Consider the following 22,419-nt stretch of genomic DNA (forward strand, 5'->3'; position numbering starts at 1 on the left):
AAACTTTGAATGTTTTCAGAAGAAGGCAATGTCAGCCCTTTGCAGGCAAGTTCCCTCTTGCCCAAGCCCAGCTGCTCAGCTAGATGCTGCCCCCTCCCAGTGGATGAACACCTGTGCCCAAGTCTCCAGAAGTCCTAGAAGAATTTGGACAGGCTGGCAGGGCACTGGCAGAGATTGGCAGCACGGCTGCAGCAAACCCCCTGCCCTGGAAGATGGAGAGAAGCACACCACCCCACCCCTGGGAAGGACCAGGTCTGCAGGAAGGAGCTCCATCTATGCCCGACCAGGGGCACCCAGGTAATGGCCCCCTCCTGCCTTTGTATGTCATGGCCAACATCAAGGGTTCTGCAAAGCCTTCTTGCCAAGTTCAATTTATTTTAAATTAAAATTATTCAGTATCTAAAAATAACTTCAGATTATATAGAACGTGATTGTGTGCAAATCAAAAGAATGCCGAGACGTCTTAACTGCCCCCTTGCCCAACAGCTCAGCTCTGCCCTGTGTCGGGGGGAGGGGCTTCCTTCATACCGCCCAAGGCGGACCGGTTGGCACCGTGGACCTGCTCTGGCTCAGGAGGGCCAAGCGGAAGCGACAGCCTGCCTGCCTCCCCTGGCTCACGGGCCCATGCATTTGGCCGCAGGTGGGGCTGGGAAGGGCTGCCCTTCTGCTGCCCGCCGCTCCAAGGCCAGCTGCATGCTCCAGATGCTGAGGGGGCGCATGTAGGCCAGCGAGCGGAAGACTTTCTTCTCACAGTAGGCCTCGGGGGTCTGGAACGCCATGCCCAGCCGCTCCCAGACCGTCCGGTAGCAGCCCTCGGCAGTGCAAAAGCCCTCTTGCACCAGGCCCTGTGCCAGGCGAGAGGAAGCCCAGTCAGTCAGGCTAGCATCCTGCACCCCTGCCCTCCCCCCATCCCCCACGTCACCCACCTCCTGGATCATGGTGGCGGCCAGGGCGTACACCACACCCACCCACACCTCGTCCGACTGCAGGCTGGAGGTGTCTGGCAACCCTGAGGGGCGCATGCCGTTCACGGCTCCCATGGCCCCTCCCGAAAAGCCCAGCACGTTCAGCTCAAAGATGGTCTTCAAGGCGCTGAGCACGTGGCTGCGAGGGAACACCTGCGGACCAGAGAGGGACTCGTGGAGCCTACTCCCGCTCACAGCCCTCCCCTCCCAAGGCCCCTGACCCCTGTCCTCACCTCGGACTGCCCCTCGCCCAACCCACACGCCCGAAGGAACCATTGCCCGGCCAGCTGGTCCGCCATGATGCTGTCCGAAGAGGGGCCGCGGCTGCTGTCATAGTTGTAGTACTTCCCTGCAAGGGGGAAAGGTGGTGACTGGGGGCTCTTTCCGGCTTTGCTGACCCGCCTGGCCCGGCCCAGACCTACCATTCCAGAGCAGCCGCTCAAATGCTGCCGCACCCTTAGCCAGGATGCCCGAGTACCTCTCCAGGGCCGGGCCGTCTGCCAAGGCCTCCGCCATTCTGCACATCACGCAAACGGACGCCAGCCAGAGGCCGCCACAGTAGGCACTGGTGAAGCAAAGGAGAGGGCTGCCCAAAGGAGGGGACGAGAGGCGCCTGCCCATGGCCTCTCCCAACCGGGTGCGTGTGTGTGTGCAGGGAGACCCACTCCTGCATCCCTCAGAGTGGTGGCTGGGCACTCAGAGCTGCCCTCTTCCCTGGCATCAGGAGGGCAGACGGCTGGGCTGCTTTGTTCCGAGAATCTGCTGCTGGCAGCTGGCTGGTGAGGAGGGTTGGGAAGGGGACCCCCCAAAAAAGAACGCGGACGGGGCAATGAGAAACCCCTCAGGAGCAGCTCAGCTAGGTTCTCGCTGCTGACTGCCAGAGGTGGAAGAAGGATCGATCCCTAGAGCCCATCTCCTTAAAGGGAGAGCTCTACCCTTTTCTGACCTTATCCACCTCACAAGGCTGGCGTCGACTGCAGCAGAATCCCATAAGGCTGAGGTTGCTTTACATCCCACCGGCCACCCGGTGGAATTGTGTGTGTGTGTGTGGGGGGGGGGGGGAACCTGTTCCTGGTGGTACCTCCTTCAGGGGCACTCAGGCCTTCTGACGCCTCCAGCTATTTCCCGCCAGGCAATCCCCTCCCTCCCTCCCCGATGCTACAGGTGCAGAGGCCACGGAGGACGCCCTGGATCAAGGCCATGTGATTTGTTGCTGCGGTGGTTCCCCCTTAGTTCTGCCAGCTCTGCAGAGCAGGGCACCCGCCTCTGTCCTCCTCGGCCTCACCCAGACAGGGCACCAGGATGCCCAGCCCCATCAGCAAGGGAGCCCTTCTCTCCATGGAAGCATGATATCGGGGCACCCAGCCAGCAGAGCCCAAAAGCCCCAGGGACGGTGTGCAGGGGGAGGCAGGCGGGGACATTTGCAAGTGTCTCAGCCGGTGAAGGCAAGCGGGCCCTCCGGGAGGGGCGTAGCTGCCAAGAGGCCACTTCCTGGGGGAAGGGGGAACTCAAGCAGGAATCAGCCTTGAATCGTTGGGCAGCCGCAAGAGAACCAGGAGTGACCACAAGTACACCTGGGCATCTTTTACCCTGGGCACTGGGGTCTCAGGATCATGTTTCAAAGCCCTTGAGAGAAGACCACCCACCCCCGCTACTTAGGGGAAAGGAAATAAGAAGAGACAGCAAGAAATGGGTGCCAGCCCAACAGCCCCGAGCCCCACAGCAGCCGGTGTGCGGGGAGAGGAGCTCTGTCAGCCCTTCCACACAGAGGCTGGAGGGGGGCTCCCGACACCCCGCAGGAAGATGTTTCTGGGCTGGGTTCTAGGATGGGGTGGGGGGCAGGGCCCCTGGCCCGTCACCCACCTGGCTCCGGTGGCCACCCAGGCATCATAGGTTTGGTCAGCAAAGCCCGAGTTCTCAATGAGGCCGTCTCCGTCTGTGTCGAACCTCAGTTCTGATTCCATCACGGTCTGAGGGTGGCAAAGGAGTCTGAGGAAGGGTCCGCAGGGACCCCTGGGTGGCTGGCAGTCCCTGCCCTCCCCACCACTGCACCTGGCAGACAGGCCACATGTCTTGCAAGAAGGCCGTGTCCTGCATGAGGAAGTAGTCCCGGTACACCTGCAGCACAAACTTCAGGTTGAGGTCCTTCCAGGTGGCTGTGTCATGGATAAGGTAGGCATTGACCCGCTGCCAGGGCTCGTCGTCTGGCCGAAGAGAGCAGGAGAAGGTGTGGCAGCCCATCTTCCCAGAAAGCCTCATCCCCCCCACTTGCAAGTGGCCCCAACATGCTCCTCAGCACCCCAAGGAAGGACTCCAGATGATTTCCCCCAAAGGCCGGGACCCCCTAGCCTCTGAGCTGCTGACAGCCTCTGAGGGCTTTTGCTGAGGTGCCCAAGGCTTCCTCCCGTCAACCCAGAGGCACAGAAGGTGGGGGCCGCACAATCTCCTCCCCCAACAGCCCCGCTCACCCCAAGAGCGGCCACAGGGAAAGCTGTCTTGGGGGTGCATTCAGGCAAATTGGAGACAACCTGCCTTCCTGAGGGGCAGCCTCCAGGAAGGTCCAGACCCTTCCCCATGCAGCGAGGCCCCAAGCTGAGGGAGGGAAGCCGCTGGCGTCCTTGCTAAGGGCTGCTGCTGTGAGCTCCTCAGACTCAGACTCCCGACCCGCGTCCAGACAGGAGGTGCTTTACCTGGCTCTCCGATGTCGTGTGGAACGACATTGCGCAGCTTCACTGGGGCCGTCTGTCCACTCATGAGATACTGCCGAGGGCGAGCATCCTCGTTCAGCACCGCAGCAGCTGGGGCAGGGCAGGGCAGGGCAAAGGCATCAGCAGCAGCTCTGGCAGCTGTCCAAATGCCCAGCCCGCTGCCTCTGTCGCCAGCCAAGCACAGGCCAGGCCGTCAGGAGCATACAACGCAGCTCAAGGGGGCGCATTCCTTCCCACCCCTGCCAGGGGCATCCCTCGGTCCAGACCTCCTGTAGTGCTGGCCGTGGAAGACCACTCGGAGCTCAAGGGGGAGGGCACCCACCCACGTCATACTGCAGGCTGAGCTCCAACTTGGGCCACAGCATGGCAAGCGCAAATGAGGCATAGAAGTGGACGTCATAGGTGTTATACATCCGGTACTCCTGGCCTGGAAGGAGGAAGCAGCAGTGGCTGCAAATCACACTGGCGTCCCAGGAGGACCAGGGGCTCCCTCCTGGGGGAAAGCCCAGATGCACCCTGCCCAGGGCCCAAAGCAAAGCCTCACCTTCCAGATAAGCAAACCTCCCGTACTCTTGCAAGACCGGGAGCAGCTGGGAGAGACCCTGGGTGTGCCGCAGGGCCTCCCTGTCCTCAGGCAGCAGCTCCAGCCAGAGGGTACCTCCGTCGGCCAGAAAGTACAGCTCATTGAAGAGGGCCGACTTGTACCAGGGGGGCAGGTCGCTGCAAGAGACACACGTGGGACCTCAGTGGGTCTGCCCAGAGAACCCCCCCCAGGGCCAGGACCCCCAGCATGCCTGCCCACCTGGCCTAGTGACCCAGGAAGAGCGAGGGCACAGCCATCAGTTCAGCAGAAACAAGGCAGAGCCGTTGGGGGGGAAGCAGCCCCACCCCCAACCTCACAGAGTTTGGACAGCCCCAGGCAGGGGGAAACAACCAAGGGCGGGGGGATGGAGGAGACAGCCTGGAAGCAGCTTAATTTGGCCAGAGTGGACCATGGCAGCACCTCAGCAAAGGGAGAGCAGGAAAACTCTGGCGCTGGGCACCTTCCTGCACTTCAAAACCCCTCACCCACAGGGCACTCGCTACCTGTTTGCCAAAATGGGCCCCTGCCAGGCCTCAATCCTCTCCTCCCAGACCCCGTAGCGACTGAGCAGATGGTGGGAGAGCGCTGGGCAGGCGTTCCCGTCGCTGCCAAAGAAGCGGGTGTACCACCTGCGGGCAGAGAGGAAGACGGACCCTCAGCCAGCCAGAGCATCAGTAGGGAAGACGGCCCGGCCAAGAGGCGGTGTCCCCGTCACACACAGAGGACCCTCCAGACTGAGGGGGGGAAGCAATTTTCCCAAGGGGATGCCTGGGAAACTGGGACTGTGGCGTGGCTGCTGCCATGGCTTTTGCCCCTGCTCCACAGGCCTGACAGGGACAGCCAGATAGACCCACAGGCCATAGGATGCCCAGGTCTGTGCCAAGCAGGGCTGCCCCCCCCCCAACCCTGCAGTGTGGTCCTGAGACAGCCCCATTTTCTGGATCAGGTTAGAGTTAGCTCCATGAGTGTGCTGCATGCTGGCACAGCCCTGGGCACCTCCCCACAGGCAGAGCTGTGTGGTTCACCAAAGTAGGTCCACCCCCAAAGCACAGAGGCACCCCCGGGAGTCTGCCCTTCCCAGGAAGCACCCACCTGCGATGCTCCTTCTCCCCCGATCCAAAGCGAATGCGAGGTATGTCCCAGGCCAGGCCCAGCTCCAGCACCCCATGACCGTGACCAGCCACCACGCACGTGGCACACACGGCTGCTGCACAGACCTCCCCCTTCTCCGTGGGGGGGCTCTGACCTGCAAGAGAGCCCTGAGCATCAGGGACCTGGCCTCCTGCCTTTCTCTGCCCACCTTACAGCCCAGGGCTCACCATGAGGAGATGCCAGCCGGCCATCCGCCAAGAGATCCTGCCAAACCTCCTGCCCGCTGCCAGCAGGATTGAAGGCCGTGAGGTGGGTAACAGCAACACCTGCCTGGGGGGGAAGGGGGGGGGCAAGAAAGAAGGGAAGGATAGAGGGGCATAAAAAGCCAGGCCCTTCCCTCCCTCCCCAGAGACAGAGGTGAAGATAGAGGCGGGGAGGTGCAATGGAGCAGGGCAGCCATGGGCGATGAGAGGGTAGCTCCAGAACAGGCTGAGGGGAGGGAGGTGGGGTACTAGCAAGGGGGCCTTCTAGAACCCAGAGGCACCAGAGGTGGGGAATGCACCCACCACGTGGGCCTTGTAAGTAGGGATGTGGCAAAGAAGCCACAATGGGGCATTGTTGGCGCTCCAAGAAGCCTCTCTGCCAGCCTGCAAGAGACAGCCCCGAAGACCATGGAAGGCTCCTGTCCCAGCGGCTTCCATGGACCGTTTCTAAGCCTTGCGGGGTCTCCGGGGGGGCCTACCTTTTCTCGGGCAGAGATGGCCAGCGTGTAGGGGTTTGCAGGAGTCACGTGGTGCAGCATCACCCCATGGACACAGCTACCGCCCTTCTCCACGCTGAAGGGCTCGTTCCAATGGCCGCCCCGGCGGTCTTCCTTGGTCTCCGTGCCATTTTGGAAGGTGAACATGATGGAGACCTCCACCTCCTCTGCACCCTCGTTCTCCACCTCCCAGACGAAAGCGCCCACAGGAAGGCTTGAGTCCTAAGGATGCAACACGGGCGGCTCGTCTGAGGTCAGACCAGTGGGTGGCCCAGCCTCATCCACCCCCCTCTGCCCCACCTTCCTTGCAGGAGCACCTGAGTGTGACCAGATTAAGAAGCTAACACCCCCCCCCCCCAAATCCAGAAGACATACCTAGTTTTGGCTAGAAGGCATTGACCGTCCCATGTACAGACAGTCCTCAAACTAGAACCATACGTTTAGTGGCCAAAGTTACAATGGCGTTGAAAGAAATGACCTATAACTGGTAATTCTCGCCTGCAACCATGACAGCATTCCCACGGCCAGGTCATCCGGATTCCAGCGCCCGGCACATCTTTACGATGGCAGCAGCCTCCTGAGGCCATGTGACCCCTTCTGCGACTTTCCCAGCCAACTCCCAACATGGGGGAGGCCAGGTTCACTTAATATCGGTATGATTCACTTAATAACTGCAGTGACTCACTTAACCATGGTGGCAGAAGAGATCGTAAAGTCAGATGAATTTGTTACTACCGGTTCTGTGGGCGCGGCTTGGTGGGCGGGTAATGTGACTGGCTTTCTACAACCTTAAGAGGTTGTAGAAAAAATGCTTTTAAAAGCCCCTGACGATCCCAGCTGAGCCACGCGATCATCAGAGTGTTTTTTTTTCTTTTAAAAGTATTTTTTTGGCTGAAGAGATTGTAGAAAAAATGCTTTTAAAAGTAAAAAAAAAAAGGCTCTGATAATTGCACAGCTCAACTGGGCATGGGGGGGGGGGGAGGGATTTTTGCTACTGGTTTTCCGAACCACCCGCCGCCATCACTACCGGATCGGGCGACCCGGTCCAAACCGGGAGCATTTCACCCCTGTTCCTGGCCCACCCCGAGGCTTTTGGTGCCATCAGCCATGGTATGCTGTCGGAGTGACTGCGGAGGAAGGGAGTGGGGGTGTTCCACGTTGAGAGCTGCTTCTTCCTCCTCCTTGCCTGGAATCAGTTGAGTTGGGGGGCATGGAAAGGCCCAGCCCTTTTGTTTGTGCGTGTGGGGTCTCTCAGCTCTCTTTCCACTTACATGAACTCCTAGGGGAGGTCATTCAACCGCATGGGGGTCTTTAATACAGTGAGGATGACCCTCGATTCTGCAACTCTGCCCTAGGCATCTTCGGAGGCATCTCCAGTGCCCAGAAGCTGGGACAGTTGGGAGGGCAGGGGGGGAATTGGCAGGGACTCAGTCCTAGCAAGATAGAGGGGCTCTGGGCATTTGGGTCTCCCCAGAATCTGGAGAGTTGTTACCCTTAACTCTCGATGGGAAAGCGCTGGACTTCTGGCTCCTGCTGGGGGAAGAAGTGGCAGCCAAGCCGTGGCAAGCGGGATCTTTGTCCAGGATTATCTTGCACTCTGCTTGCACCCATTCCTGGACCGGGAGGCCCTGCTCAAGCTTATCCACACCCCAGTTGCTTCCCTTTGGATCCCTGCAATACTCTGCACATCAGACGACCATCAAAGACCCCCCAGAAATTTCAACCAGTCCAGAACATGATGGTGCATGTAATTTGGGCTTGCCTGTGCTTTCTGCCCCTGCTGTGCTTTCCCAGTGCAATCTGAAGTGCTAACGATCAGCTTTAAAGCCCCAAGGGGCACAGCAGCAGGTTCTCCGGAGGTTGCCTTTCCTGGAAGGCACGGCTGTCCCTTCTGCCCAGGCAATACTGCTCTTTCTGGCTGAGCCCTTCCTTCCCTGTGGCCTCACGCTGGCCCTTGGCCTCCATGGACTGGAAAAGGGCCAGGGAGTGGGGGCGTGGAGCGTGGGGGTCACCTAGAGGAGCCCCTCTATAGCCACTCTACTCGCTGGATCAGCTACCTTCTAAATTGAATCCTCAAGCGTGAAGTTGCACTTTATGTAATTACTCAACAGTCAGATTTTGACAGGCTGATTATAAATTGCACAGCCCAGGGCGGGATGTTCTCTCCGGATGAGAGCAATTAATTCCAGCAGGTGTGTGGTTGGGAAGCCAAGCGGGGGAGGGGCAGGAGGCAGCGATGCAGCTGCCGGTGGGGCGGGGCTTTCCTCCCCAGGGGGCGCTCCCATTAAGGGGGCCTGGTGGGGGGCTCACCTGGTAGTCGTGCGGGATGACGGGCGTGATCTGCCGACAGGTCAGCACCACCTCCTGCCCGGGCAGCTGGTAGACGGTCCAGGCGCGCGGGTAGAGCGCGTGGTAGAAGGCGTAGTGGCCGCAGAAGCCCCAGTTCCAGCCCTGCAGCCGGCTGGGCTTCTCGGGGGAGAGCACCTGCTGGTAGACCGTCCGGCCCTTCCGCCGCAGGCAGACCGTGAACTGGGGCGGGAAGGGAGAGGCCGGCGGTCAGGGCGCCGCAGCCGAGAGCCGCACCGGGGGAGCCCCAGGGCGCGCCTCCCCGCCCGACCCACCTGGTCCGCCGCTACGGCCCGGTGCTGGTACATGCCCGGCGAGAGCTGCCACCTGCAGAAGTCCCCGCGCCAGCCGCGCGTGACGGTGCCGCCGCCCAGGCCCCCCAGCGGGCAGCCTGCGGACAAGGAAGGAAGGAAGGAAGGAAGGAAGGAAGGAAGGCCGGCCTTGGAGGAGCCGTTGGACGGCGCTTCCCCACCCCCCGGCCGGCCCCTACCCTACCGTAGATCGGGCGCAGCGGCTGCGGCTGCAGCAGGTCGATGAAGGGCTGCCGCTTCTCCACGCGCGTCTTCCGGTACCACCAGCCGAGGTACCTGCGAGGGGGGGGAAGGCAGCGTCAGCCGGGGGTGGGGTGGGCTCCCCGGCCGCCCTCCGGGGAAGGGGCGCCCCTACCTGAAGGCCAGCCCCAGGTGCCGCAGGGCGTGCGCGGGGGAGACGTCGCCGGCCTGCAGGGGCTTCCTGCGCTCGGCGAAGCGGTGGGCCAGGCACAGCCGCCACCCGAACCGCGGCACGCCGCGCCCCGCCGCCCGGCCCTCGTAGAGGCTCATCAGCTCCGCCGCCGCCTCCCCGGGCGCGCCCCGCCCGCAGCCCGCGCAGCCCCCGGACGCCATGGCGGGATCGGCCGACGCGGCGCAGCGGAGCCACCGGCGGCACCCAGGCGGAAAGCGGAGGAGGCGGGGCCGGACCGACGGCCCCGCCCCGGAGAGCGAGTGCGCGTGCGCCCGTCCACGTGGCCGGCCCCGCCCTCCGCGGCCATGATCGAGGTGTCGGCGTCGCTGTTGCGGGGCGCCGCTTTCCTGGCCGGGGAGGCTGTGGAGTGCCTGGTGACGCTGCGCAACCCGCTCCCGCCCGACGCCACCTCCGCCTCCAGGTACGCCCCGGGCGGGGGGGGGGCTCCCGCTCCCTCCGGCACTGAGAGGGCCGCTGCAGGCCGCGCCTCGTCTCGGTCCTTCGCCCCGCCCCGCGTTAAAATCCCGGTTTCCTAGCCGAATGAGAGTCGGGCGTCCCTGTAGCGCCACCGCCGTTCCCAGGCAGGAGCCCTGATGCCCTGTCCGGCCTCTTCTTCAAAAGCTCCCGGGATGGAGAAGGCCGGTTGCCCTGACTGGCCGGAATTCCCTCCTTAATTCCAGGCTGCTTCTCTCCCTCCGTCGCTGCTGCTCCTGCCTTCTGGCCCCGCCCGCCTTCTTCGGGGCAGCCCCTCAAACGCTGGGACGCCCCCAGGCCCCCTTTTCAGTCACCCGGATTTAGCCGCTTCTTGCCACCGTTCCTGGTGCCTTTTAGCCTCCCGGGCCCTCCTGGTTGCTTCTCTCTGCGCTCTTTCCAGGGTCTCCGCGCTTTTTCTGTATTGCGGTGGCCAGAACCGGATATTCCAAGCGGGCTACTAACCCTTCGCCTCGGATCCCGCTTCTGTCCCTCTGTTAACGCGGCCTAGTAACTCTGCAGTTACTGCGGTGGTTGAGCCGGGTTTCGCCTAACTGGACCTACGCGGTGGGTTTTTCCTGCCTAAGAAGGGTAACCTTTTCTCTAGGTTGAATTTCATTTTGTTAGATAGGGTCCAGGGTTCGAGTCTGTCGAGAGCCATCGGGATAGACTCATCAGCCTTGGCGGATGGCATTGAGGGTCCAAACCCGGCAAAGATCGGCCTTTGAGAGGCTGATGGTAGCTGCCTCCTTGATGAAGTCCTGGGACTGCATCTGTGGCCCTCGGTGGAGGGAGCTGTGTGTAGGTGAAGGGAGGGACGCAGTGCCCCCTCGCCGAGGGTCTCCCGTGGGTACAGCCCTCTTGGTTGCATTCATAGAGCTAAACAATAATGCAGTGACGGGAACGGAGCCCAGGCAGGATCTGGGGGGATCCCGTTTCATCTCCCTGTTTATTTTTATTTATTAGGTTTCTGTGCCACCCACCTCCCCTACTCCGGGTGGCTTATAAATGATAGAAACAAGTGAAAAATAATTTAAAGATTAAAAGGAGCTGACATTAAAATGTTATCAAAAGCTGCACTATAACCATGCCTACAAGAGCTGGATGGGATGGGAATGAGGACTTTTTACTGCCCCCCTTGGGGCCCAAGGTCAGTGGGTAAAGTTTTGATTCCCTCCCAGTAGGCCAAAATGGAGGGGGCAGTTTTCACCTGGGGAGTGGGGGAGACACGGCCACAGCAGAAAAGACTCTCCTCCTTGACCTGCCTGCTTCTGTTCCTGAACAGATGGGATCCATAGCAGGATATCCATAGCATCTTCCACTGCTGTGAGGGGTTGGGCTAGTCTCCTCCTTGGATACCCTGAGCTTCAAAGGTAACTACCAACACCTTGAATTTGATCCGGAAGCAAACTGGCAACCAATGCAGCTCACACACTAACAGCATTGTATGTGCAGCCCAAGGAGCTCCCAGTTTATTTATTTAGTGTATGGCTGGTCACACACAATATTAAAACACTTCATTTTTACAGGTTAAAACAATTAAAACATTTTTTTTAAAAAAGTAAGAAAACCTAAGAGGAAAACAGAAATAACATTTCAGAGTTTAATGTCGAGTTTGAAGATCCAGTCAGTAGCTGTCGTTGTTACACAGAGGAAGTCCCTAACATCTCCTGGATACCTTCTGTTAGAGCATTCCCTCACTATATGTTGGATAGCCTGTGTGTGTGTGGGGGGGTGCAATCACATTGTGCTGAAGGTATCTTTCCCCATTTATACAAGGAGTTGGCTCACACCCCTTGAGTCGTTCGAATTCTATTGTATGTCACCCATTATGTGTCGGGGTAGATTAAATCCTGGAGGTATACTATTAGGATTAATATGCTCAGAGATATCTTGGGAATAGCTACTCCACACTTCCATCCACTTTTGTGTGGTGTTCTGATGATCGGCCATCAGCTTAAGCGCTGTCAAGAGTGGTGGGTTTTTTGACTTTAATCGGCATCTTAAGAGATCAGGAATGTAGCCATGAATGGGTAGAGAGGAATTTAACAGGATCTTACTATACTCCCAAATGAGAGCTTCTTGTCGTAAGTGCGGGGGAAGTATGTGACTAAGAACTGGTAGCCAGTAACTAAGTGTAGATTTTATGCACCCAGTAATTATCCATACAGGTGCGCAGTATTCCGCTGCAGAGTAGCAAAGCCCGAGGGCTGCACATCGAACAGTTGTGTCTGAAGCTCCCCAAGTTGTTCCGCATAGTTTTTGTAGAATGTTATTTCTGCTGTTAACCTTGGCAGCCATATTCTGAATATGTTTTTTAAAAGACAGAGTCCTGTCTAAGGTAACCCCCAGGTATTTTGGTGTTGCCTCATATGGGGGCAGTTTGTTGTTTAAGTATACATTGAGTTCTTTTTTTGCCAATTTGTTGTTAAGGTGAAAACATGATGTAACTGTTTTACTTACGCTTGGGATTAACCTCCATTGGTGGAAGTATGTGCTCAAAGTTGTAAGGTGGGCTGTAAGTATGGCTTCTGTAGCTTCGATGTCCTTGAGGCTATATGTAATGCCAGGTCATCAGCATAAGAGAACTTTGTTGATAGCGTGGGTGCTATATCGGAAATATATAAGTTAAATAGAGATGGGGCCAGCACAGAGCCCTGAGGGAGTCCGTTATTCAGGTGTCTTTGCTTAGTGATTTTGTCACCCATAATAACTTGAAAGGTCCTTGCTGAAAGCATGTTATTTATTAGGCGGCCCATAGTCCTACAGGGGACAGTGTGGAGGAATTTGCTTAATAGGCCCTCCCTCCATACTGTATCGTATGCTGCTGTGAGATCCACAAATACAACAGATGTTTTCAATTTATTCTTTTTTTTAAAAAAAAAAAAAGTATTTTTTTTAATTTTTTTTCAACATAAAATATAAAATATATGTTTCAAGAGCGAAGTCTCGATCCGGTCATAGATAGGTACAATCGCTTAAATATTAAAAAGCTCCATTCACAATTTTCTTTCTTTTTTTTTTATTAAAGAGTTTTACAGAAAGAAAAAAAAAAACAAAAATTTTTTTACAAGTATTTCCCCACCCCCCACCCCCTTCCTTACCCCCACACCCCCACCCCGAACTTCCCAGAACAAAATCCAGGGTATAACAATTAACAATCATATGCTAAACTAAGCTAATAAACTAAGGATTCCTATCCCCCCCTTCACACTTTAACTCCCCTTTTACTAACTAAACATAAATACTCTTAATTTTTCTATTCATTTATAAGCTATTTGATACTTTTTAGTCTGATATTTGTTTTGAATATAATCAATCCATCTTCTCCATTCCAATATATATCTTTCTTGAGAGTGATCTTTCAAATATGCTGAAATCTTCGCCATTTCTGCCAGATTTGCTTTTAATGTCCATTCTTCAATAGTAGGCAAATCTTCCTTCTTCCAATATTGCGCCACCAAAAGTCTAGCTGCAGTTATTAAATTTAAAATCAATTTAGTCCCTATAACCGTACAATCTGTAATTATGCCCAGCAAAAACAATTCCCTTTATTTTATTTGACCCTCGCATTTTATTCAATAAAGGTTCCAAAGTTAAAATAAACAATAACGGTGATAAAGGGCATCCTGTCTTGTTCCTTTTTCAATTTTAAAAGTTTCTGTTAAACCACCATTAATTATTATTTGTGCTGTTTGTCTCTGATATATTGCTCTAATAGATTGTGTAAAGTATTCTCCAAACTGCATCTTTTCTATTTTCAATAAAAATTGCCAATTCAATCGATCAAATGCCTTTTCCGCATCCAAAAAGATAAGCGCTGCAGGGTCTTGGTTGTTCCTTTCAAAGTATTCCAATAAGTTTACAATTTGTCTTACATTACCTTTCATTTGTCTCCCACTTATAAATCCAGATTGGTCATTATGAATCATTTGTTGCATGATTACCATTAACCTATTTGCTAATATTTTAGCAAAAATCTTGTAATCAGTATTTAAAAGCGATATTGGCTTATAATTCTTAGCTTGACTACGGTCTTGATCCTCCTTTGGAATGAATGAAATAAAAGCTGTTCTCCACGAAGGGGGTACATCTCCGGCTTGAATCTTGCAAAATAGTTCCTTGGAGCCGCATGCTCCAAGATGGCGATCTGGCTCTAAGTCTGCCGAGGTAGAGATGGGGGTTTTTGGCTTGTGGGGAGCTCCGGGGGCCGTTTGATCATCTAGACCCCCTTGCCCAGCAAGCGTTACTTGAGGCCAGTGGATTGAGAGCTTCTGTGCTCTCTGAGGCGTTTTTAAACTGCCGAAAACAGCGTGACAGCAAGGCTCCGAGGAACAGCTGATCCGTGGTCGCTGCAAGAAGGGCGAGAAGGGCGGCGTCCGCGGTTTATGGACGGTGGTGGCAGCAGCAGCGGAGACAGTAAAATGGCATGCTCCCATGCTGGGGAGCCCGCCAGCACGATGGCTGGGGCAGCGGCTGCGGTGGAGGCTGTGGTGGGGCGCTGGCATCATCGCGGATTGCACCCCCCCCCCGCCCTGGGATAGAGCGGCTGCTGGAGCTCTGGATCGAGTCGTGCCTTTGCGGCCTCTGACCCAGTGCCGATCTCACCTGGCTCCTTGGTTCACTGAGGAGCTAAGGGAGATGAAGCGCCGGAAAAGACGGCTAGAGAGTAGTTGGAAGGCCAGTCGTGCTGAATCTGACCGGACACTGGTAAGATCTCATATTAAGAATTACCTAGTGGCGATAAAAGCAGCAAAATGTACCCATTTTGCTGCTCTTATTGCGTCATCAGATAATCGCCCGGCCGCCCTGTTTAGGGTGACCCGCTACCTTCTCCACCAGGAAGCGCGGGAGGACCCCTTGGAGGGAAGAGCCGAGGATTTTGTTCAGTATCTGTATGACAAAATCACTCAGATTCGGGAAGATCTGGACTCCGACTGGGTAGATCCAGCGGGGATGACGGAGGCAGGTCCTGAGAATGTTATTTGGGATGAGTTTGATCCTGTGACCCCTGAGGACGTGGACAGGATTCTGGGTAGACTGAATGCGACCACATGTTTGTTGGACCCGTGCCCGTCCTGGTTAGTGCTGGCTTCCCGGGAGGTGACACGAGGCTGGCTCCAGAGGATTATAAATGCTTCATTGGGTGAGGGTGTCTTCCCTGCCACCTTGAAAGAGGCGGTGGTGAGACCTCTCCTCAAGAAGCCTTCCCTGGACCCGGCAGTATTGGCTAACTATCGTCCAGTCTCCAACCTTCGTTTTGTGGCAAAGGTTGTTGAGAGTGTGGTCGCGAAACAGCTCCCCCAGTACCTGGATGAAACGACGTATCTAGATCCGTTCCAGTCGGGCTTCAGGCCTGGGTACAGCACGGAAACGGCATTGGTCGCGTTGGTAGATGATCTCTGGAGGGCTCGGGACAGGGGGTGCTCCTCTGTCCTGGTCCTGTTAGACCTCTCAGCGGCTTTTGATACCATCGACCATGGTATCATGCTGCACCGGTTGGAAGAGTTGGGGGTGTGAGGCACCGTACTAAGGTGGTTCTCCTTTCTCTCCGACTGGTCGCAGTCTGTGTTGACGGGGAGGCAGAGGTCGACCCCGAGGCCCCTTATATGTGGGGTGCCACAGGGATCGGTCCTCTCGCCCCTTTTGTTCAACATTTATGTAAAGCCGCTGGGTGAGATCATCCGTGGTTTCGGGGTGGAGTACCATCAGTACGCTGACGACACCCAGCTATACATCTCCACCCCAGACCACCCCAACGATGCCCTTGAAGTGATGTCCTGGTGCCTGGAGGCCGTACGGATCTGGATGGGGAGGAACAGGCTCAGGCTCAACCCATCCAAGACCGAGTGGCTGTGGTTTCCGACGTCCCGATATAATAATAATAATAATAATAATAGTAATAATAATAATTTTATTTCTATACCGCCCTTCTCCCGAAGGACTCAGGGCGGTGTACAGCCTATTTAAAAACAAAATAAACATCAATTTAAAACAATTTAAAAGTATTAAATAATTTGGCTTAATTTAAAACCCCAAAAATTTAAAACATCCAATTAAAAATTATGTTGCTAACCCAGCCTGGCGGAACAATAGGGTCTTGAGTGCGCAGCGAAATACCCGGAGGTCAGAAATCTTACGAATTTCCGGGGGCAGTTCGTTCCACAGGGCTGGGGCTCCCACAGAGAAGGCCCTCCCCCTGGGTGTCGCCAGCCGACATGACTTGGCCGATGGCACCCTGAGGAGACCCTCTCTGTGGGAGCGGACTGGCCTGTGGGAGGCTATTGGTGGCAGAAGACGGTCTCGAAGGTACCCGGGTCCTATGCCATGGAGCGCTTTAAAGGTGGTAACCAACACCTTGAATCGCACCCGGAAGACCACTGGGAGCCAGTGCAGCTCGCGCAGGAGGGGTGTCACATGGGTGCAACGAGTTGCACCCATAACCACCCGCGCGGCCGCATTCTGGACCAGTTGGAGCCTCCGAGTGCTCTTCAAGGGGAGCCCCATGTAGAGAGCATTGCAATAGTCCAACCGGGAGGTGACAAGGGCGTGAGTGACTGTGCGCAGGGCGTCCCGATCCAGAAAGGGCTGCAACTGGCGAATCAGGCGGACCTGATAAAAGGCCCCCCTGGCCACGGCCGTCATATGTTCTTCTAAAGACAGCCGTGCGTCCAGGAGGACACCCAGATTGCGAGCCCTCTCTGTGGGGGGCAAAGATTCACCCCCAATAGTCAGCGATGGCACCTGCTGACTATATCGGGACGCCGGGAGCCACAACCACTCGGTCTTGGAAGGGTTGAGTCTGAGCCTGTTCCTCCCCATCCAGACCCGCACGGCCTCCAGGCAGCGAGACATCACATCAAGGGCATCGTTGGGGTGGTCTGGGGTGGAGATGTACAGCTGAGTGTCGTCAGCGTACAGATGACACTTCACCCCAAAACCACGGATGATCTCACCCAGCGGCTTCACATAAATGTTGAACAGGAGGGGCGAGAGGACCGACCCTTGCGGCACTCCCCATGCGAGATGCCTCGAGGTCGACCTCTGTCCCCCTGCCAACACAAACTGCGAGCGGTCGGAGAGGAAGGAGGAGAAACACCGCAGAACGGTGCCCCCTATTCCTAACCCCCTCAACCGCCGCAGCATGATACCATGGTCGATGGTATCAAAAGCCGCTGAGAGATCTAATAGGACTAGGACAGAGGAACAACCCCTGTCCTGAGCCCTCCAGAGATCATCCACCAACGCGACCAATGCCGTTTCTGTGCTGTGCCCCTGCCTGAAGCCCGACTGGTACGGGTCCAGATAGATAGCTTCATCCCGGTGTCGGGGAAGCTGTCGTGCCACCACGCTCTCAACAACCTTCGCCACAAAACGAAGGTTGGAGACCGGACGATAGTTGGCTAATTCAGCTGGTGCCATCGCTGACTATTGGGGGCGAATCATTGCCCCCCACGGAAAGGGTTCGCAACTTGGGTGTCCTCCTGGACTCACGGCTGTCTTTAGAAGAGCACTTGACGGCCGTGACCGGGAGGATTTTTCATCACGTTCGCCTGATCCGCCAGTTGCGTCCCTTTCTGGATCGGGACTTGTTACGCACGGTCACTCATGCCCTCGTCACCTCCCGTCTGGACTATTGTAACGCTCTCTACATGGGGCTCCCCTTGAGGTGCACTCGGAGGCTCCAACTGGCGCAGAGTGCGGCCGCGTGGGTGGTGATGGGAGCGACGTGGCGCTCCCATGTAACACCTCTCCTGCGCGAGCTGCACTGGCTCCCGGTGGTCTTCCGAGTGCGCTTCAAGGTTTTGGTTATCACATTTAGAGCGCTCCATGGCTTAGGACCTGGTTATTTACGGGACCGCCTGCTACCACCAATAGCCTCCCACCGACTAGTACGCTCCCATAGAGAGGGGCTCCTCCGGGTGCCGTCGGCCAAACAGTGTCAACTGGCAGCCCCCAGGGGGAGAGCCTTCTCTGTGGGGGCACCTACGATCTGGAACGAGCTTCCCCCGGAGATACGGAGGATCCCGGATCTGCGTACCTTCCGTCGCGCGCTTAAGACCTTTCTATTTCACCAAGCCGGCCTGACCTAAGTTTTTCCCCTTTTTAAATGGAAATTTTAATTTGGTTTTAAATTATTGGGGTTTTAAATTTGTTCAGCCAAATTATTTAATTTTCGTTTTAATCTATTTTAAATTTTGTATTTATATATTTTATTCCATGGCTGTTCACCGCCCTGAGTCCTTCGGGAGTAGGGCGGTATACAAATTCAATAAAATAAATAAATAAATAAGTGGTTCTACCATTTCTAACTGAAAATTTTTATAATAAACAGCTGTCAGTCCATCTGTGCCTGGAGCTTTACCCCCCTTTAACTGTTTAATTGCTAAGATAATTTCTTGTTGGTTCAGTCCTTCCCTTTGCTCTGGTGTAATTACAGGGATATTCTCCTCCTGTAAATATCTGTCTATATCTTTGTCTTGAATTGTATCACTAGCATATAACTTTGTATAGAATTCTAAAAAGGCTTTTTTAATCATATTTTGTTGATATACCTCTTTACCGTTGTATTCTATTTTTTCTATAGTACGTATAGAAACTCCATATCCATATATCAAAAAAAGATTTAGGCAATCTTGCACAATTTTGGGTATTTTGAAGTAATCCTTTTTTGTCCTTTTGGGTATCCAATACTCCATTCCAATCACCCATTAATATACACGATTTATAATCCCATTGTATTATTTTGGTATGCAAAAGCTTATAAAATTTTTCTTGCTGTTGGTTAGGAGCATATACTCCAATTAAAAGTGTTTTCTTCCCTTCTATTAGGAATTCAATTGCAATATATCTTCCTTGAGCATCTGCCTCAATTAATTTAGCTGTTAAATCTGTCCTTAGGTATATAACTATACCATTTTTCTTCTCTGGTCTAGATGCAACAAAATATGTCCCCAATCTTGAATTTATCAAGTATTTTTGATCTGTCACTCTAATATGTGTTTCTTGTAGACAAATTACATCATTTTTAAACTGTTTCAAATAATGAAATATTTTCTTTCTCTTTTGTGGTGAATTCAAACCATTGACATTCCAGGTCAAAAATTTAGTTACCATTCTTGGCACCTTGAAGTTTTACGAGTGCCAGCTGAAGATCCTCCTTCACCTGTCTCTTCGGCCTTGCTCCTCCCACTGCTTCTGTTTTTGTAGCTTCTTGAGCTTTCATTTGGGATTGCTGTAACTTTAAATCTTGTTCTTTTCGCTTTGCTGCAGCGCGAGTCTGCCTTTGATCTTTTGGTTCTTCTCTTTTTTCTACTACTTCCAAAGGTTGATCAATACCAAAAAATTGCAATAAATCTTCTTCAATAAGCGAGGTCTCTCCTGGAGCTTGTGGCTGTTTCCTGTCCCTGTATCGCCAGCTCTTCTTTTCTTCTCCGCATTTCCTGAGATGGTGGACATCCAGCCTTTAATACGTTAGTATAAAAATCTCTTGCCTTCCAAATTGTGTTAAGACGATACTTTTCTCCCATATAATTCACCACCAGTCCAGCTGGAACATCCCATCTAAACTGAATCTGTTGATTTCTAAGTTCATCCACCAAGAAAGCAAACTCCTTTCTGCTTCTCAACATTTTTGGGGGAATTTCTTTCAACACTAAAACCTCTTGTCTTGCAATTTGAAGTTTATTTTTATAGAAAGCTTGTAAAATTTCATTTTGGGTCGTCCTCGTTGTAAAATTAATCACAATGTCTCTTGGCAATTGATTCTGTCTAGCAAACCAGGAATTAACACGATATATTTTGTCAATTTGCAATGAGAGATCTGCTTGTTGCTCCCCAGTTATCTTTGCAAAAGCCTCTGCAACGATCTCTCTCAAGTTCTCTCGATTGTGTTCTCTCAGACCTCTTACTCTCAGGGCAAATTCCATCGCTCTATACTGTAATGTCACCACTTCATCGTCTGCCCTGTCCACCTTGGTCTGAACTTCATTCATTTTATTTTCCAAATTCAGATTGGACTGATTAATTTCTTCTACTCTTTCATCCAACAATTCAATGTGTTTTGCCAGACCCTGAAATGCCCTTACTATTTCTTCTCTTATTTCCTTATTCCGAATCTCTATGACTTCTTTAATTTCTGCCATCTCTTCAGACACTCCCTTAATTTTCCCCTCTAAAAAAGAAGTTTGTTGCTTCAAAGCCTCCTGGAGAGATTCCTGTAAAACTTCCAAAGTCAGTATTTGTGGGTTTGAAGTAGACAAAGATTGTAGTTTTGATGGTTGTGCTGGCGATCCTCCAGCACTTTTAAAGCCAGATTTTATTTGCTTAGAAGCCATTTTTAGCTTTCAATTTATACTTCCTACAGCAACCAAATCAATAAATTCAAATGTTTTTAAATCTTTTTTAAGTATTATAGTTTGTTTAAAGTCCAAACTGTAGCCTTTTCACTTTAAATGTTTCTTTCTTTGGTGCAGAATCCAGTAATCTTAAACAGCCTTAGAAGCGCTAACGATGTTAACTATCACTTTCACTATAACTTTCACTTTCACGCCCTGTTACAGTTCAGGCGCCATTTTTGCTTTCGTTTTAAAAGTCTTAGAAGGAAGAAGTATAGACACAGAGTTAAAGTTCAGTACTTGCAGTTGCTAGGACTCCTGTTTTTGTTCTGCCTGCGTTGAGCTTATTTTGAATAAGTTGGTTTAATGCTTAGCAGGAGCTCTGTAACAACGCTGAGCACTATAGTAGTTTAAAGTTGGCACTACGAACAGCTGCTACGTAGCACCCTTTATACATTTGCTCCACTCCTCCCTAATTTACTGGTCAGAGAGCATTCAGCTGTGACAGGCAATCACGCACGCCTCTCTTCCGGGTGCCTCGTTCCTCGGAGCGCGCCGGTCACTGCCCCTCCTCCGCCGTTCCCTAGCCCGCCGCCCCGGCTGCAAAACCCCGGTGCCACCACCACCTGGTTATTTACGGGACCGCCTACTACCACCAATAGCCTCCCACCGGCCAGTACGCTCTCATAGAGAGGGACTCCTCCGGGTCCAGTCAGCCAAACAGTGTCGACTGGCGGCCCCTAGGGGGAGAGCCTTCTCTGTGGGGGCACCTACCATCTGGAATGAGCTCCCCCCAGAGATACGGAGGATCCCGGATTTGCGCTCCTTCCACTGTGCTGTGAAGACCTTTTTATTCCATCAGGCGGGCTTGGCCTAATCTCTTCCCTTTTAAATATGTAAATTTTAATCTGTTTTTAAATTATTGGGGTGTTTTAATCTGTCTGGGCCAAAATGATTTAATTTGATTTAATTTCTTTTTTAAATTTTTTGTATGTATGTATTTTATTGTTGGCTGTTCACCGCCCTGAGTCCTTCGGGAGTAGGGCGGTATACAAATCAAATAAACCAAACCACCACTTGTGAGTTTCTGTGTTCAGCATCTGGATGCAGTCCTGTGTCCTCGTTTGCTTGGTTTGCTGGGCGCAGTCTTGCAGTATCAGGTACGTGTGCCCATTCTCTTTCTCCTCCTCCCCATCCCATTATTGTCGAGCGGAGGCTTGGGCTCGACAGGCGGCTCCCCTTCACCAGGGGGTCCTCTGTAAGACATAAGGTAGTTATGTTAGTTTCAGATTTTGGTTTTAGGGGGTATTTTCGGTGGAACCGATGGATGAGCCGGGGAGCGTTCATATCCTTCTCTAATACCCATGACGCCTCTTCATCTGGATACCCCCACCATTTCACTAGATAGTGCATTTTCCCTCTATGTCTCCGAGCGTCTAGAATGTCGTCTATTTCGTATTGATTGTTTTCTACTGGGCCAGGGGGCTCGGGTGACCACCTAACCAAAGTAGCGGGTTTGAGGAGACTCATATGGAAGGCTGGATGAATCTTCCCTAACACGGGCAGAAGTTTGTGAACAAATGTGACTGGATTAATGACTGTAATTATCAGGAAGGGGCCTAAGTACTTTGGACCCAGTTTTTTGTTGGGTACCCTTAATTTAATATACTTGGTTGACAGATACACCATATCCCCTACCTTGAAGGGGTCTAATTCCGTTCGTTTTTTGTCTGCCTGGCGCTTATATTCATCTGCGGCTTTGTCTAGAGCTTTCCTAATAGGTGGCCATAAAGACCGTATCTTTTCGACCCACTCTTCAGGGGTTCCTGTGTAGGTGGGCGGCATTATTTCAGGGATGGCCACAAAGTCTTGGCCAGAGACTATTTTAAATGGCGTGAACCCAGTGCTCCGGTGTATGGCATTGTTATACGCCACCTCGGCGAAAGGGAGTAGCTGGGACCATTCGGTCTGTTGATAGAATACATAGCTCCTGAGATAACGTTCCACCATCGCGTTGGCCCTCTCCGCTGCCCCATTTGTACTTGGATGGAAGGCGGAACTTAAACCCTGGGAGGAGCCGATAGCCCGAATAAAATTCCTCCAGAACCAGGCAGTGAACTGCACCCCCCTATCAGAGATAATTCGGCGAGGAGGCCCTGTGTATCCGGTATACATGTTGCATGAAGAGTTTAGTCAGTTTGCGTGCCGATGGTAGTCCCCGGCAGGGTATAAAATGGGCTTGTTTTGAGAATAGGTCAATGACGGTCCAGATGACCGTATTACCATTATTTTCGGGTAAACCGACCACAAAGTCCATGGCTATATCTTCCCATGGCCTTCCAGGTGTGGCTATGATCTGTAATAACCCGAAGGGTTTCCCTGGCCGTGGTTTTGTTTTAGTGCACACTGGACATCCGTTAACATACGTCTCTAC

At 53.4% G+C, this 22,419-nt stretch overlaps 3 protein-coding genes across 4 annotated transcripts in view; 1 reads left to right on the plus strand and 2 right to left on the minus strand.

The window, feature by feature from the left end:
• Nucleotides 1–361: 361 nt before the first annotated feature.
• GBA2 (glucosylceramidase beta 2) lies at nucleotides 362–9,409 on the minus strand. Its single transcript, XM_034441881.3, has 17 exons — nucleotides 9,121–9,409; nucleotides 8,950–9,041; nucleotides 8,730–8,845; nucleotides 8,419–8,637; nucleotides 6,091–6,330; nucleotides 5,576–5,678; nucleotides 5,349–5,502; nucleotides 4,760–4,885; nucleotides 4,218–4,393; nucleotides 3,996–4,100; nucleotides 3,656–3,763; nucleotides 3,018–3,169; nucleotides 2,829–2,935; nucleotides 1,388–1,530; nucleotides 1,199–1,314; nucleotides 927–1,118; nucleotides 362–845 (listed from the first exon to the last, which is right to left on the minus strand). The coding sequence occupies exons 1-17, from the start codon at nucleotides 9,336–9,338 to the stop codon at nucleotides 615–617; spliced, it is 2,598 nt and encodes an 865-aa protein (XP_034297772.2). The 5' UTR covers nucleotides 9,339–9,409; the 3' UTR covers nucleotides 362–614.
• A 25-nt stretch (nucleotides 9,410–9,434) lies between these two features.
• The window catches only part of RGP1 (RGP1 partner of RAB6A GEF complex), a 32,630-nt gene continuing 19,645 nt past the window's right edge, over nucleotides 9,435–22,419 (plus strand). Inside the window, exon 1 of one of the 2 annotated variants that reach the window (XM_034441882.3) lies at nucleotides 9,435–9,598. In XM_034441882.3, coding sequence (XP_034297773.2) covers nucleotides 9,483–9,598 — 116 coding nt within the window. In that variant the 5' untranslated portion in view covers nucleotides 9,435–9,482. The remainder of the gene's footprint in view (nucleotides 9,599–22,419) is intronic. The other variant, XM_034441883.3, reaches the window with a different exon arrangement.
• Nucleotides 19,011–19,854, minus strand: LOC148115003 (uncharacterized). Its single transcript, XM_087885419.1, has one exon. It carries the CDS (start codon nucleotides 19,791–19,793, stop codon nucleotides 19,011–19,013), a length of 783 nt encoding a protein of 260 aa, XP_087741545.1. The 5' UTR covers nucleotides 19,794–19,854.

The sequence above is a fragment of the Pantherophis guttatus genome, chromosome 2 (genome assembly GCF_059756535.1).
Source record: "Pantherophis guttatus breed Tessera chromosome 2, ASM5975653v1, whole genome shotgun sequence".
In the NCBI taxonomy this organism is placed as follows: Eukaryota; Metazoa; Chordata; class Lepidosauria; order Squamata; family Colubridae; genus Pantherophis; species Pantherophis guttatus.